At 35.6% G+C, this 18,085-nt stretch overlaps 1 protein-coding gene across 4 annotated transcripts in view; it reads right to left on the bottom strand.

Moving 5' to 3' along the window:
• The window catches only part of pdzd2 (PDZ domain containing 2), a 456,165-nt gene that overhangs the window by 121,536 nt on the left and 316,544 nt on the right, over window positions 1-18,085 (bottom strand). For all 4 annotated transcript variants that reach the window (XM_039758492.1, XM_039758493.1, XM_039758494.1 and 1 more), the window contains 2 exons: window positions 13,305-13,437; window positions 12,081-12,251 (listed from right to left, as the gene is read on the bottom strand). In XM_039758492.1, coding sequence (XP_039614426.1) covers window positions 12,081-12,251; window positions 13,305-13,437 — 304 coding nt within the window. The remainder of the gene's footprint in view (window positions 1-12,080; window positions 12,252-13,304; window positions 13,438-18,085) is intronic.

Here is an 18,085-nt window from a genome sequence, read left to right as displayed (position 1 = left end):
TGAATGACCGAAAAGCTGAAGCACAGCTGGGCCAATGGAAAAAAAATGAGGCCTGAGTTATGAGGCTATTAGAGACAAATCTCAGCTGAAAAAAAGACTCAATTGATTTTTTTGGCTGGTACAACACATTCAATAGCAAACAGGGAAAGTCATTATTGGGAGTCAGTTAAACCAATAAATATATTAGGATAATAAAATTTAAATTTCATATTTGTGCAATTAACCGGTTAAAATTATCCTCCCAAAATGAAGAGCTGAATTGGTCCATTTATCAAAGTACCACCACATGTCCAATATAGTTGCTAAGTAGCAAGGTCACTGATAACACCATTTTTATAGTCATTAATCATCATTTAATACTTTGACAAATATAACAGTATATTGATACGATGTAATTAAAAATATATATACTTCAGTCCAAGTAAAACAAAAATATGAAAATAAAAAGGATAACTATTAAAAAAAGACTCTTAAGATAAATAAGTTTCAATACAATAGCTGAAGTATGGAACCATTAGAAAATAAAATGTGAAGAACATTTTTATTGTTATATGTAAATGTTTTTTTTCTCTTTTCTAATGTACACAGAAATTATACCTTAGAGCTGCATCACTGTGTGGCTGAATAATGTCCTCTCACGAAGCCTGGACCCTTTTTCATTTTCTGCCGGCTATCCTTTCTCTCTCTTTGCAGTTTCATTTTTCCCCACTGTGCTTTGGAAACTTTCCTCCTTTTATTTTAGTGTCCTCTCATGGTTCAAAAGCAAGCAGCCAACTTGACTCCTGATGTAAAATTACCCCAGAGTGAAAGTGTGTGCCCAGCCTGCCCCTGTTATTTCATTGAGGGACCGATTCTTGTTTTGCAACCATTCCTGATGAGAAAGGTTCCAGCTTTCCACAGCAAGAAACAAGGAAAAAAGGGTCAGAAAGGATTGATGTCTTAATACAAATGGGAAAACCAAGAAGTTGGCTTTAACAATGAAGAATTTATCTCAGGATATGAAATAATTGATTCTTAGAACCTTGTGTGGAATAGTGCACCATAACTTATCCAAATGTCTTTAATTAAGCTTGCCCTTTTTCTGAAAGAACCAAGCAGTTTTCATTATTCTGAAATTAGGCCTTGAAGAAGTTATTCACTTCAATGAAAGGGTCCCATTTCCTGCCTTCTCTTGTAAAGGAGTTCCATTTACTCATCTGAGTATTTTAGATCTACTTTTAGATGGAAAGTGAAGTTTGGACCAATAATTAATTTACTACAAGCGAATGAACAACTCAGTTCAAGTGATAATTAAAGAACTTGAAATAATATAACTTGATGAGCACAATAACAGTATTAACATGTTTTAAATATAATAATGATGCAAGACAAATCCCAAATAACCCATTAAGGTGAAGAATCAATCTATCCACTGTTTCAGATCTGGGCTCAATCTAAAAGGTTATATAGCATAATAAGAAATGTCAAGCAGCAACTAGAATAGGACTTTGTGTGTAATTTAGTGTTGCCAATCAGTCTAACAGCATGCTAAACTGTAGGACAAAGTGGGAACTGCCTTTTCTACTAGGTTTTAGTGACACACCAGGCCTGCTAAGGCAGCAGATTTAACAGACACCCAGCTCCACAAAACCCTCACTTACAACCCAAATGAACTGAATGAATTCCAGCTTGTATCAAGATCTGAATAGACTTCATCTGATAACAGAAGTGTAAATCATAGTTGAAGTGACATCTTTGTAGAGGGCCCACTGCAAACTTCTTAAACCAGAAGGTCCAAAATGAACTCAAGCTAGAACAACCAGGTGTAAATCAATAAACAACAACTACGATGAACAAAATACAGCTGATTTTGTATCTGGAAGTGACTTTAATCCAATCACGGGAGGTTTCACCTTCCTTCATAAAGCAGGTGCACTCATCCCATTGGGAGAATCTCCCAGGGAATTCTGAGGTAACTCTAGGGATTCACTCCTGAGCACACTCTCCAGAATGACTGAAAATCTCTGAAACTTCTCTCTAAAACTAAAAACTGATGAGCCACCAAATGAAACTGACAATCTTTTCTCTTTGTGGACCAGACAGCTGAGATCCAGTCTGCCAAGCCAAAGCTGTGTGCCAGTAGTCTGTAAAGTCTGAGAAGCAGCCACTCCTTCAAGAAAGGTACTTCAGCATCTAAACTCATGTGCCAGAAAGAGTAAGTTTTTTTTTTAGGAAGTTGCAAACAACACAGAAAACGGCCTAACTGAAGAAGGTACTGAACACCACAAAAAAGAGTCAGCAAAGGGAAGGAGTGTACTCCAACGCAAGGAGAATCTACCTTTTGATTCTGGAGCAACGGCTCCACGCAACATCAGACATCATCTTTAAAGACATGATATTGATAACACCTTACAGAATAAGCCAGCAATAAATACAACAAATGTTTGGGCCTTTGTTTGGCAATTATTTCACCAATTGGTAATGCCTATGTTTTTTTTTGTTTAGTCTTGGTTATTTAGGGATTCCTGAATCCCATTTCTGACTTTGATCTCAAAATGTATCCCAAAAATATCTGACTTGTAATTCAGGCTCATATGAACAAACCCGTTTTCCTAAAATAGCAGAATATTTTTTCCTTGGCTTCATTGGGACTGTACACATTAAAGAATATCTCTTCAGTAGCCAAGGCTGTCATCAATAGAAGCATAACCTTGATTTCTCATGTAATGAGGACTGAATGTAGGAAGCACAAAATCAGGAGAAAGCCTCAACTTGTTTTCAGTGTTTACCAAAAGCATTTTCTACCAGATGCATTTCAAAAATCACAGTAATTTTTTTTTTTTTTTACAAAGTTCGACCAACATGATTATAAGGCACACATTGGCTCGTCTTGCATGAAATCCGATTGTACACTTTATTAAATTCATAACAGACACAAATGGATTTTAACAGAATAAACATTCAGACAAATTGAACAAGATGCCCTGTGCTCTTTTTGCTGTAGAATGCACTTACTCTGCAATATTTTAGATTTGACAACAAATAACTCATCTATATAGAAAACTCTTTGCACCCCAAAAACCTTCCTATGATGTGGCTTAAACAGAATTTATTACATGCAGATTAAGGAATGTAGCACTCAGGGGTGTTAGCAGAGACTAAATTAAGGAAACACAGGAAGGAGTTGTAGCTGGTGACAGGGAAGTGATGGATTTGTCTGTGCTCACTGAAACCAATAGAAGAATCAAGATCTCAACATGTCCTATAAGGTTTTGGAAATCATCCTTATCTGTCTACTGACTGAATGTGTGCTGCTCATTTTCTAGTCCTGATTGCAAACACTGTGCCCACTTTCAACTACAGCCTAGCAACAGAGGTTTGCTTGATTTGAACCCCAACATTTCTTCATTTCTTCTGTCTTTGATAGAAATTCACAATATAATGTGAAATTTCCAGTCATTCCATAAACAAGATCATCATTTAGCCTACCATGGTTTTTTTTGGATATACTAACAGCATAGTTGTCAAAACACCTCATTCTATCATTTCTAAAGACTTGAGGCCTACTTTTTCAACTTCTTGAATTAGAAGTTTGTTCTTAATTCCCGCAGTCCTTTGTGTGAAGCAGTGTTTTCTGCTCTACAGTATGTGCCCCTAGGAGTAACTATACACAGGGACTGCAGCGGGACTGTGTCTGGACAGGCCATGAAGAAATAACATGAACAAATAATATGGCACAGTAAAACGTCGTGAAAAAACAGCTCCACAGCTGGAGCTGATGGGACAGCATGCTTGAACTACAGCCAGAAGAGAATTAGGAAAGCACACAGAACAGGATGTTCATGATGATTTTGTCATCCAGGTTAACACTCTTTTGATAGCACTCTAATTTATACTTTTTGAAACAGTTTGAAACAACAGCACTTATCAATCACATCTGGGTACCTTGACTGACCTGGTCTGAGTGAAGAAGAAAAAATCTGGATAAATTACTTTTCAGTTCCATCTGAAATCTGCTGGATTCACTTAATTTAGGAGTCACAATGGTGCTGACTGCTGCACCCTGCCTCTTCAATGTAGTAAGAGCAACAGTGCTAAATGACAGCCTAACAAGTTAATCTGTATGTAGTGGAGATATTTTGACCTTCTTTCACTAAACTCATGACTTAATATTTATGTTAGTTCTAATAATCTGAGCTAAACTGGCAAACAACTGAATGTTCAGAGTTTAAATGAAAATTAAGCAGGTGACTGATTTATTTATGTAATTATCAAATCAATGAAATTAAACAACAATCGTTAAACACAAAAAACAAAGCTGTGCAGCCTTTCTGTAAATAATAAAATGATATTATGTGATTTCAATACTTACTAATCTCACATGAACAGAGTCGAAGCATGCAACTGTGGATGGCCTGTTGTATCCCAAAACCACATAGTGATTCAGCTGCTAGTATACAGTATTCTAAAATGTTTGGTATGTGGTTTACATTCATCAAAATGAATCTGCTGCTATTGGCAAATGACATGAATCGGATGAAAATATATTATCCAAAACTTTGTTATTACATTTATTTTTATTAATGAATAAGAAAATGGATTTCCAATAATCTGAGCATTCCCCATACAGTATACTATATACATATGGGTTTTGTCAAGGGGGCCTGGCTTCCTTTTACTTCATAAAGTCATAAATGTTAGGTTAAATGCTGACCCAGTATGAGTAAAACGCTGAATTGTGCGTAATCATGCCTTGTGATTTCTGTCCATGTTTAATCTAACTACTCATGGCACGACTATGGATAAAGTAGCTTGTGAAAATGGATAGATGAAAACTGGTAGGTATTAACATTTTAGGATAATGAAGAACACAGACTCACATGAAATTAATTATCAAAAATCCCTTGTTAAAATTTCAAAACAGAATATTAAGGAGGGGGTTTAAAGAAATACCATCTTTAATTGTGCCCAGTGTGAGTTTTGTACTAAACGATTTAAGACCAAAAACTAGTGGTTCTTTAAAACATTGCAATTCAGAGAGGTGGTACACCAAATACAGGCAGAAAGATCATGGCCTAGAGATGTCACATAACATGTGATCACATACAGTTAGGTCCAAAAATATTTGGACAGAGACAACTTTTTTTAATTTTGGTTTTTTTATATTACCACATTGAATTTTAAATGAAACAACTCAGATGCAGTTGAAGTGCAGACTTTCAGCTTTAATTGAGTTAAAAAAATGCTTTACTGTAGTTGCCTCACATTTTTATGCAATCTTTTTGTTCAACCCACTGAATTAAAGCTGAAAGTCTGCACTTCAACTGCATTTGAGTTGTTTCATTGAAAATCCATTGTGGTAATATACAGAACCAAAATTAGAAAAAAGTTTTCTCTGTCCAAATATTTATGGACCTAACTGTATATGTCAATAGTCTACTATATTTAAGCATCGTCTTTGAATGATAAGTCTGCTCTCCACAATTATGTCATGTGACTGTTAGAAAAGAAGATTCAAGTGCACACTGCTTTGCAACATTGAGTTCATATTAGTGGGGGGCCATGGCCATGTGGTACATTTTGGGGGCCTTGGTTTAAAAACATTTGGGAAACATTGTATATAGCCACATAAATTACCTAAGATCTAGGCTAGTCATGAACACAGACATAATTTCATAATAAAATCTAAGAAGCTGTAAAGAATGATTTCTTTCACGCTCTTCTAGGTAATTTGTACAGGCGCAGACATTAAAAATGCTAACACTGTAGTCCAAAGTTATTTATCACACCCATGTTGCAGTTAAAAAGCAAATGTAACCCTTTACTTTCACAACATTTTAAGATTTCAGATATTGGGCATTAATTTGGATGTATCCACTCACGAATTCCTTTAACCTCTATCTTCATTCCCCATGTAGAATCAAAGCTACTTTTTTGTTTTCACATATACACCCAATGAAAGCCAAACAACCAAAACTTTCTGCTGCTAAATCTCCTATTAATTTTTCAGCATGAAAATAATCTTTACTTCAATTTTCGCATTTACAGACACAAATCCCTACGTAACTGTTTTTTGAAATAGTTGTGTATGCTTAAGATGACTATGTACTGATACATATATACTGATGAATATAAAATATTTTTGCATTTTTTTATATGAACAGCATTCAACGAATTAAAATGTGAATTTCAATATATGAATGTTTATACATTTTCCACTGCACATAAAAATATTTACTGCAGTTAGCATGCAGATTGATTTCTTTGCACTTTTGTTCTCTGCAAGTTTTTCTTACTCACAATACTATACCTTAACTTTATTGACATTTGTCTAAAAATAAACGTGAGACACCATGCTGATGAATTATTTTAACTTACTTTCTGTTATATCTAAAAGGAGATATTCAATAACATCTGCAAGGGAGGCGTTTTGCTAGAAGAATGTTGATTTCTTTTTATTCTATTTTCGATTTATATTTCTTGATGGTTGTATTTTGTACAAAAAAAGTCCCACTTAAGCAAATTCTAATGTTACATCTAAACTGATAGTAATATCAGTACAAAAAGCAGTTTATAAAAAAATCACTTTACCTATTACTGTCAAAATGACCCATTGTGCTACTTTCTTTAGTCTTTCCTATATGGTTATTGACAAGACTGCATTATAGCTAACATGCATTGAAATGATACAAATTTAATACAATACAAATACTAATTTATAATAATTTATAAATGCTTTCCTTTAAAAGCAAAGCAATGGAAATGGTAAACCTTGTGCAAACAGTAGAGAAATCTCTCAATGCCTCCAAGAACCTGGAAAAGACACTACAGAGAGCAGATTACTAAAATGATATGGCTGATGAACTGAAAATTTAAAAATAAAGTCAATCAATAAAAATTACAGGCCTAGAAGGCCATCTTAACAGGTAAAAAAGTCCCTGAATAACTGATGGGATGCCAACAGTACTTTGCCACCTCCAATCAGCTTGTTGGCTTTTCTTACCTCCATCACCTTGTCTAAAATATATCTAGCCTCTCCTGCAGCTGAACTCTTATCAGACTTGTCTCCCAACCCCAAGTTCCTCCTGGATGATAGACCCTTTAGAGCCTTAACCCCTAAGTAATTCTGGGATCACTTCAGGTTCCCTTAAGGCCGTATTGCATTACATGACTCTTAGTGATTTTCATTTACAGACTTCATATACATAATCTTACCAATATGGAGGCAGTTGCAGAGTACTCCAGTGATGAACAGTTGTGAAGTTTGACATACCCAGTGATACAGTTGAAACCTGTTTAATTCTGTAATCAGTCCAAAATCAAATAGGATGATTTAGTCTTAATTCATAGGGGTGGGCTAGTGCTCTTGTGAGAGCTGACAACTAATGTGTGCTCACCTGGAAATACAATGCATATTATGTAGGTACGAGGAAAAAAGAAATGTAGGTGCTTGGAACCTTGCAAACTAAAGAGAGGCTTGTCTGTGTGATGACTAATATTTTGCATACTACAACAAAATGCAAAAAAGAAGAAGGGTAGAGATTGAAGCTGAATTCGCTGCACCTGGCAAGTATTTGCACAGAACCAGTTCTGTCAGGCAGCATGTGGCTGTTAGAAAAAAGGGTGTGCAAAAGTCAGGTTTGATATCCCCTCCGAGCAGAAGCATTGTAATATGACACTGGCTTTAGAAACATTTCTAGGGCATTAGCTAGCCTGCTCCTTGGTGAGGGACCCCAGGTCAGAGTTTCAGCCTGCTATCCCTCCAAGTCTATAGGAGAATGTCCATAATATACAGCACAACCTAAGGTTCCCTGTTGCAACCAATGTGCTTTCACTTCTTGTTACTGTTATCTTAGTGAAATTACCAGGTCTATGCATTTGTTTCTACGAAAGTGAGTCCAAAATTATCTACACTCTGGTTATATTAAAACTTCTGTTGGCAGCACTGTCTTATTTGGGCTTTTCATACGAAGTCTCTGTCTCCCCAGTCACTGTTGTGCAGGTGTGAATGTGTTACATCCGATCATTTGTAACTGCGGTACGAGACACAATGGCTCTCCCACTTGTCATTTGCACAAAAGAACAGAGCAGCATGCAGTGATTTGTTTTTTGTGATCTGAGGGTGTCCCTTGTGCCAATATTTATTGAAGACTTTGTGCACAGTATGGAGAAACTGTTTTGGCACGAAGAAGTGTGTATGAATGGATAGAGAAGTACATAGAAGGATGCACAGGTGTCAGCCATGAAGAAGGAGCCAGACGCCCGTCCACATTCAAGACTGATGACAACATTGAGTCTGAACGTGAAATGATTCTGTTGAATAGACAAGTGACAGTAGATGATGTGGCAAATCTTTTGCAAATCAGCCATGGCTCTGCCTATACCATGAGAGACTTGGGTTTCAAAAGGTTTATGCAAGATGGATACAGAAACAATTCACAGAAGAGCACAAACAGAAGTGTTTGGATATCTGCAAACAAAATCTGGACTGATACTCTAAGGAAGGTAAACATTTCTTAAAAAGAATCATTACTGGTGACAAGACATGGATTCATCACTCCAAGCCTAAGACTAAACAACAGAATATGGAATGGAAACATCCTCAGTCGCTAACCAAGAAAAAGTTCAAAAGTCAACCATAAGCTGGAAAACCGATGCTTACAGTTTTGTGGGATTCTCAAGGGCCAATATTGAAAAATTATCAGGAAAAAGGTTCAACAATCAACAGTGCTCTTACAGTGAGAAGATCACTGAAGAGCTAATGCCTAAACTCTGGACAAAACACAAAGGACTATTATCCAAGGGAATTGTGTTCATGCATGACAATGCATGTCCGCACACCGCTGCCAACACTATTGACACTCTGCAAAAACTTTGTTTTGAAGTGTTGCAGCATCCTCCCTATAGTCTTAATCTTGCCCCATCGGACTATAACCTGTTTGGTCCCGTGACAGAAGCCCTACGGGGACAAAGATTCACATTTGATGAAGCGGTGAAGACAGCAGTGCATTTGTGGCTCACAGCTCAACCTAAATTTTTTTTTAATTAAGGAATATAAAAGCTTGTTAAAAGATGGACAAAGTGTACTGAAAAGCAGAGAGATTATTTTGAAAAATGATGTATTTTTCTTTTCTGAAAGATGAATAAAATAAATTCTACAGCCAGAGTGCAGACACGTTTTGACTCACCCTCATATTTGTTACATTATCTTACCGGCCTTTACCAATTACTGTACTATATAAGAAAACATTTTCAACCATAACAAGTGTGTGCACATATCCCACAAAGTTTGAATATGGGCAAATGATTTATAATAATGTGAATTAAAACCAAAACTCTTGAAAATACACAAGAAATTAAATAAGAAATACCATAAAAACATTCTGAACAATGTATTGCAGAAAACATGATATCTACATAAGTAATGTGACAAAGAGGAAAAAGACAAAACTCCATACAGTACTTTTGAAAGCACACAAAATGATAAAGCATGAGAGACAAAATAAACAATAGCCTTTACCTGCATTGCTCATCTTATAACACATGTAATGTAATCAGTAATTGGCTTAGTGAGAAGATAAAAATGATAAGATACTAAAATAGCAAACAGTTTAAAAAAAAAAAAAAACAGAATGAGCCACCCTATAGCAACGCTCAAGGATTTAATAGAAACCCAGAGGCAATCTGCCCTCACTTGAAGATTACAACGTGAAGCCCAGGTATCACAATAGGGAAGCTTTAGATGTGTAATAAAAGATCTGCTTGTTACAAATATTACTGTGAAACCTCTTCTCAATCAGCTGTATTTTATAAAGTGCCTATAAGGAGTACTCACATTATGTAGATGGTGTCCTCTAACAAGCAAGGCCACTCATCAGTTCCAGAACTGCAAGGTGAAGTGTTTGATATCATTTTACTAAATTTCTATATAAGCTCCTTTAAAATGAACTGCAATGCATATTATGCAGGTACAAGGAAAAAAGAAACGTGGGTGGTTAGAACCTTGCAAATTAAAGAGAGGCTTGTCTTTCTGATGACGGATATTTTGCGTACTATGACAAAATGCTGTTAGTAACATTCTGACAATGACACCCATACTTGTGCATAGCGTTCACCATACCAATATTGATGCGCTGTTGTGTACCAGTCCTGATTTACACTTTATTTTTTATCAAGTGGAATAGTGATCTGCATCTGGGATCAAAAATATATGTTAGCTACAGTAAAGTTTTTAACTGACCTGGGTAAAAACATTGGTTACATAAAAAAAACTATACAAAAAATACATGTGTACAGGGTGCAATATTAAGGGAAGATTGTCTGTATCAAATTAGATGGATGATATTTTTAATTACAAGACACACAGGAGTGATGAGCAGAATTACTAAGACTTTTTATTTCTCCTCCTGAAAAAACCCCAGGCTCCTCCTGCAGAAATGTCATCAATACTTAAGTGCAGCAGCACTGACACTGGACTGAAGCAGTATGGAGAGATCTGCATAAAGCAAAATCTCATATTATTACTACAGTATTTATTTATTAAGAGATATTTTGCACAAATTTAAAAAATGATATTCATTACAAAATGTGTTCTTAAACATAATCTACGGTGAGATTTTTTCCATTCCTTTCCAGGTCACTGACATATTTCCACCAGAAAAAAGTGGTTAAACACTGCTGCAAATAGTCCAAGTCGAGAATGCGTAACGGTGCATGGCAAAGATGTCTGTACTAAGCCTTTTCTTGATAGTATCTACAAGGGCTGTTTCCTTAAAAGAGAAAAACTAAAAATTAACAACATTTTGTCAATGAACACATGAAATGGGCTTTTTTGTAGAACTATGACTTTAGAGTGTCATTCACGAACACCCATCTGCACAGATATTCAGCCTTCACTGGCATTTTACAGAATGTCTCCATCTCCTGACTAATCCTATCAGCCCAGAAATGTGGTAGCTTCCCCTTAGAAGCCAATCATAAATTGCTCTTACCCTGAAATTGATAGTTTTTTTTTTTTTAATTAATAGGCAGTCTTTGCTTGCTTGCATAAGCACATACACTTATTCTGAACATCTGTTATCTAGTAACAAGTATCTATGATGACCAGCTCACTTACTAACACGAGTATATGAAAACACTGATTAAGCATCACTGGCGTCTTAAATTTTTTTTTTTAAACTTTTTCATACCAGTAACTAACATCACTGCAGACAATAACCATTCATTCCCACTTTACTATTTCAAAACTGACCTTATTAGCTCCAGACTCTTTTCCAAATCTACAGATCATAGTTTAGCTCATTTCCTTTTGCCTAATGCCCTGTCCTGAATTTGTCTCACAACAAAGTTTATAAAACCAAAATTCAACAAATATCTCTTGATTGGATTGCAGTGTTCAATAAAAGTTAACCACAGAATCACACAAGGAGTTGCAGTGTAGACATGTATTCTGCAGATTCAAACAGACAGAAATCAAGGAAATACTAAAAAGAGAATGCATCAATCTGGTGCATCTTTAACATAACGGAGGTTATTAGGTTCCTTTCAGATATTTACACATGTGCTTTGGTAGGACTAACTAAAAAAAACAGTGTACAAGTTTAAAGGAATTAACAGCCTGGTTATGTCAGCCATGGGGGTCTGCCTCTTCAACCAAACAATAACGAATCATCCTTATTAAAGAGTGCACCAAAGATACTGGGTTCATTTCTCCTTAATTGTAGAAAGGCCAGAGAGACAGTGGTTATAATGAAATCTATGACTTAAAGGTAGTACTATACTATTAAAGAAGAAATAGTTTGCATAAGACTATGTATTGATAGCTCAGAGGGTTTTAATTTGTGAAACAAGCAATAGAGAAAGCAGTAATCAAACACTGTAAAACGTTAGGGTTTAAATCATAAGGAAAACAGAATTGCTTTTGTAGCGTTTGAAGACCATGTAAACTGCAAGGTTAAAAAGTTTTATGCATAATCAAAATGGCCCTTTTCCATGTACAATAATGTCAGGTTGGCCGCAGCTCACCTTGAAACTATAATGGAAAACAGAAATTCAGGAAATGGCTTGAAGAGGTAAAATTAAGAAAACACTGATAACCATACCGAGTCTTGAGCTGACAAAGAAAGGCAGCTAGATGATAAATCTTCCACATCTGGCTCCATATTTTCTTTATTCTCAGTAGGAGATGGGCAAATGCCAAGGGATGCGCATGTACTAACTAAGTCTGGAAGACTGCTGGAGGGATACTTGTGAAAGTCCAGTTCAGATGCCTCCTAAAAACAATAGTTAAGACCAAAACATTTAATATACTCCAACAATTGTACATCAAGTATAAACAAGTGTGGGGATGTCAATAAGTCTGGACACTTTATTGCATTACAGTTACTACAGGTATACTGCTAATAGGTATGTATAAATAAACTGAAATGCTTGCTCATGTTAGAAATTAGGAAGAAATAAGCAATGGAAAATTTGCTTGTACCCTTAAATGGTACAGATAAAAAATAAATTTGTGACTTTTTTTTTTATTCATTATTCTAAAAAGTTTACAATATTCATAGCTGGCACAGCTAATACACATGTATTGGCACCAGGAATATAGGACATAAGAGCCTGGACATAATTCACTTTAGGGCTGATGAATGTAAATGGAAGCAATTCAGAAGGACTGAGTACAGCACAGTTGGGAGGATGCATATAATTAAACCAAATTAACTGAAAAATTGGCAACGGTTTAAATTGAGAAAAAATTAACCTCCACACATTTTTCTCTATGTGAAAAACTTAAAACGAAACATTTGATTACTTTTGACTTTTTCATAATGTAAATTTTTTTTTAAAACATTTAACATTAATAAATACAGCATATAGTAGATATTCTAGTCTAACTAGGTTGTTACTATATATTTTCGGTGTGGCAAAATGCATAGCAAGTACATATTTGTGTTTTTATTACATAACTGATATCTCATGCAGTAAACTGTGTACTGTACATATGCAAGTAGATAAGCAAGTAATGCTTTGCATTTATATTATATTTAGGGGAAAATGTAAATGGTTGCACAGAGACCTCCAATGTGTACAAATTTCACATAATAATAATAACTTTGCAAGTTTAGCAAATTGATTATTTTTTATGGTTAACATAAAACCAAACAATGATATAAAATACAGAAAAATCAATATTTCAGTATCAATGGCCTTTCTTAGACCAAATATAATAATACAAATTTTTACACTTAAAAGTATTTTGTTTATATTGCAAATGTTACATAACATGAATAACCAAACAAAATCTGGTATTTAATAACTCAAAATGTACACACCCGACTAGCAACAACAAGCTGAACAAGGCCAGCAGTGGACCTCAGAATTGCAACTGCCTCTTGATGAGAAAGACCAACCAGGGACTGGCCATTGATCATCAACAGTTCATCAGCAGCCTTCAGTCTTCCATCCCTTTGGAAATGTGTAAAAAGTGAAGCATTAATTAAAGAGCCTTTTCTTAAAGGAAAGAGCATTTTCACTTAACATCTGAATATCTGAAGGAGTTACTTATTAATAAGTAAAATCCCTCTGGCTAGAGACAATGTTTTATTTAGTCAGAGACCAGACACAGCAGAGTCTTGAGACTCTGGATAAAAATGCAGAGTTAACAGCGAGTAATCCTATGAGAGGAACAAGAAATGGCTTCATTGTGCTCAGAGAATGTAAAGAGATGATCAGCAGGTATAATGCAAAAGCAATTCCTGTCTATCAGGACAATTCTAAATGACAGAGTTGGAACCCTAAGGAGTGGAATAAAAATAAAAAGACAAGAGAGAGCGCATGAAGGAGAAGCATAAAAAAAGTCTGAATACTAAAAACTAATGAAAAACATAGGCTCAATATGTTTAGTTTCTCTTGCTTTTAACTTCCTCTGTTGTGCTTATTTAGCTGCTATTTATCGCCTGGTGAACAAGTGAAAATCCAAGCTCAAGAGCACTTACCCACGCCATCCCTATCTGCCCTGTAGGCCACTTCCTTAATGCTGCTAGGCATGATCCAATTTACAAATAAGACAGCTCTTTTTGGTAAAAATGTAACATATCAGGGAAGAATGTCATGAAATGTTCAGCTATTAACAAGCTGAAAAAAAGCTATTTAGTTGCTGAACTCATCTTTAGACTTTGTTCTTTTTAATCCTAATTCCTTCAAAGGCACTAACATTCCAGTCAAATCCAATGAGGACCAGAGCTTATTTATGTAGAAACACAGAAGATAAGGTTTAAAACACATTACAGATAAATGGGCAAACAGTGTCTATGGTCTAGACAGCCTCCTTATTCTGTGGATGAGCTCTTCTTACTGTCACACATAATAAAAAGGATGAGGATTTTGTTAACTGAACTTGTGGCAAACCCACTGAAGGAGGGCTGCTAATGTGACTCTGTGGTTTAAGCTGCCTTGCACATCAATGAAAAGCACAGAAGGATGGAAATCCAAAAGTGAACAGATTAGTTGGAATGCAATGACACTGCTTAACTTGAACATAATAAATTGGTCCTGCAAATGTTGTACACTTACAGAATAAGGTCATGAGATAGGCTACTGTCTTTACACAGTGAAGCCGTAAAAAACACAACTAATATTTTGAACACTAATTTCCTAATGAACCATAAACAATTTTCTTATCACTTAACAGAAACTTTATTCCATCTCTGTTAAGTAATCCTCTTAATACTACATGTGTACTTTAGGTCATTCAGTAATTGTTTTTAAGTTTTCCCATTTTCTTTAAACAAATGACTAACTTTATATTACATTAAAACTTGGTAAAATTGTGTTATCATAATTTACATTATAGCACTCATACCTCTCAACACCATTAAGATCCTAACACCTCCAACTGTTTTTCCCAAAATCGTTCAGTAACCTCACTGACTTCTAACTGTATCAGTCCTCACTGGACATTAATAAGCTAAAAAGAAAATAAATTAAAGAATTTCAGGATTGGATTGACTGTCTCACATTATGTAAGTGGGCATTAAATTGTTGCCTGAATTTTACTTTGATAATGTTTTACAAAGTGAGGCCAAGTAGCATTGACCCTTGACAGAAGAAAAAGTCTTAGTCATGTTTTTTTCCTCTGTTTGTGTCTACATTAAATCAGATAAGTAATTAACAGAATGTGCTAAATGAAGAAAAAAGCATACTAATAAACATTGCTTCCACAAGAAAATATGCATTTTTTTCTGCAAGTGGTTTAACTGATATAAGCAAAAATCAGAATTAGAATCAGAATATCTTTGTCATTGTAACAAATACAACGAAATTAGGTGGAGTCACTGCGGTGTCAAAATATAAATAAATTTAATTACAGAAGGATAAGGAAGGATAAGAAGAAATAAGGTAGAACACAAACATTCAACATAAGACCTTAATTGCACAAGAACACTATTGCACAAGATGTCATCTATTGCACTGCCGCATTGGAGGGGATTAGGTGGCATTCAGTGCCCTAATAGCAACAGGGTAGAAACTGTTATTCAGTCTATTAGTCTTTGTTGTGATGCTCCTATATTTTTTGCCTGATGGCAACAGTTGGAACACATCATGAGTGGGGTGTGAGGAGTCTTTTACGATGTTTTCTGCTTTCCTGAGGCAGCGATAGCTGTTCAGTGCATCCAGAAAAGTATTAAAAAAAAAAAATATTTTGAACCACTGTTTTCTAAACATAAATAAGTTTATAGGTCATTGTACAAAGCAAGATTTCTAATTTACATTTCTTTTAAACTGAATGCTCATTTAATATTGTTGTGATCTCTGGGGAATTTCCCTAAAAGTCTAAACAAATTAATTGAGTGGCAGGGATTTAGGAATATTGCAGATGACTGGGATGGTTACTGAACTGTGACCCTGTTTGGGATTAAACCTTGAATATAGTGATCATTCTGATTTTCCAACGTAAAATCTTTTGACATTTAATGTTACTGACTTCAGTTATATTTACTCAAAAAAAAGCTTTAATGCTAACTTTAGATACTGTTTAATGCATGCAGCCATCTTTTACAATTTGCTCGATATAATGTATGGCATAGACATATATAGATAGACGCAGCATTCACTGTGTTGCCCAGTCGACACAATATGTCAGTGTGTCCGCTATATTGCGAGTGGCAAAAGTGCCATTTAAACTAATACAGGTAGACGTGGAAACCGGGTTTTCTGATGAAAAAACAATAACGTTTAAAACAGTATCATTTACATACAACAGATTTTCGTGAATTGTTTAAATGCAATTATTTATGCCCATTTATACACTAATAATGGCAATTATTGAGACGAAAACTTAACCAATGTCTGAAAGTCAAAATAGTAAGACTACAACTGGCAGTCTGGTCTTTCTCTTAACAGTGAAATGATACACTTAATGACAAAAATAAACAATTTTATTGTATACATATTTGCTTAATTTCTGAAACATTTCACTCATTCCTCTCTCAATCTCTCTCTCTCATACACACACACACAATGTGGTTACTTAAATATACACAGGATAGGATCTAAAATCCTTGAAACAGAACTGTCTTACATAGCTTTTTCTGTGTGTTGCCACTCTGTAATTTGAGAGTATTCAGTCTGGCAATATGGTGCAACCTTGGTTTGTGGAAGACAGACACAACTAAAGACATGAGCATAAAACGATGGTTGTCAATTTCAAACTGTGTTTCTTCAATGTGCTCCTTGAAAAAAAAAACACATCATCTGAACCATATTAGCCTGAACAAACTGATTGATCAAAGATACACTGACACCTTGAACTAATGTCAACTGTCGGATAACACGCTCAGCTACTTTGACCACTTTGACTGTACTCTCAGAAGGAATCATCAAACCTCCTTTGTTTTTTAATTTGAGCAAGTGGTAGCTTTGATCATATGATGCCGGTACAGCATCTGTTACCAAACTAGCATGGCACACATCACGGGACAGCTTTCTCAAAATCTTGTATAAGGGATACCTCCCACTGCTTCCTGGGGTGGATTTCTTTGGGAAAGCTTCAAAGTTTGAGAAATCTTAACAGCTAACAACAATCTATATAGTTAGTAACTTAATACGTTTAGCCAAAACGTTGCTTGGAGGCTCACTTGAGCACATGAATGCATAGCTTTGCTAGCTTAGCCTGGCGTAGCTAAAGTTAAGATTATAAAACGGGATTTTCTAATGGCTAAATATAACCAAAACAATTGTTCAGCCTTACCTATGAAATGTAATCCCCCGGGATCTGGTTTGGAGTGTACAGCAGTTTGTACTATCCCAAGCAGCACATGCATGAGGCATCTTTATCCACTTCACTACACAGCAATACCACTATGGCGGCGACATTGACGTATGATGCTGCTGGTCATGCGGCGTCTAGTAATTCAATGTCTATGATGTATGGCATCACATGCCTGTCAACCACACAGTATCACTATAGAGACCAGACACACCAAATAGCAGTGCCCTTACAAACAAATGTACGAAATGGTGGTGCCTAAGAAATAATCTTCAAAGTGGCATCAGCAAAACAATAACTAACTTAATTAAAGCAAGACAAATGTGTAAATCTTATTATATTATAGCAGCCACAGAGGAAGGCTGGTGCTAACCAAATGTTTCTAATGCAGTAAAGGACTTGGAAGGTGGACAAATGTTTTGTATATAATGTAGAGATTGCCATAAAGGTTTAGTTTACTGCAGAATTAGTTTTCTCAATACAAGAGCAGTTACTGAAATAAAAAAAAAAAAGTTATCGTACATGTACTGACATAATTTGCTTCATATGAATAAACATGTGTTCCGTCAGATCTGTGTTGTCTTGTTCTTCTTTTGGCTGCTCCCGTTAGGGGTTACCACAGTAGATCATCTTTTTCCATATCTAACCTGCCCTCTGCATCTTACTCGGTTACATCACCACCTGCATGTCCTCTCTCACCACATCCGTAAAACTCCTCTTTGGCCTTCCTCTTACCTGGCAGTTCCATCATTAACATCCATCTCACAATATACCCAGCATCTCTCCTCCGCACATGTCCAAACCAACACAATCTTGTCTCTCTGACCTTGTCTCCCAACTGTCTAA

This window comes from Polypterus senegalus, chromosome 7 (genome assembly GCF_016835505.1).
Source record: "Polypterus senegalus isolate Bchr_013 chromosome 7, ASM1683550v1, whole genome shotgun sequence".
Lineage (NCBI taxonomy): Eukaryota > Metazoa > Chordata > Cladistia > Polypteriformes > Polypteridae > Polypterus > Polypterus senegalus.
The sequence above is the reverse complement of the archived record's forward strand: the minus strand, read 5'-3'. Positions and strand labels throughout refer to the sequence as shown.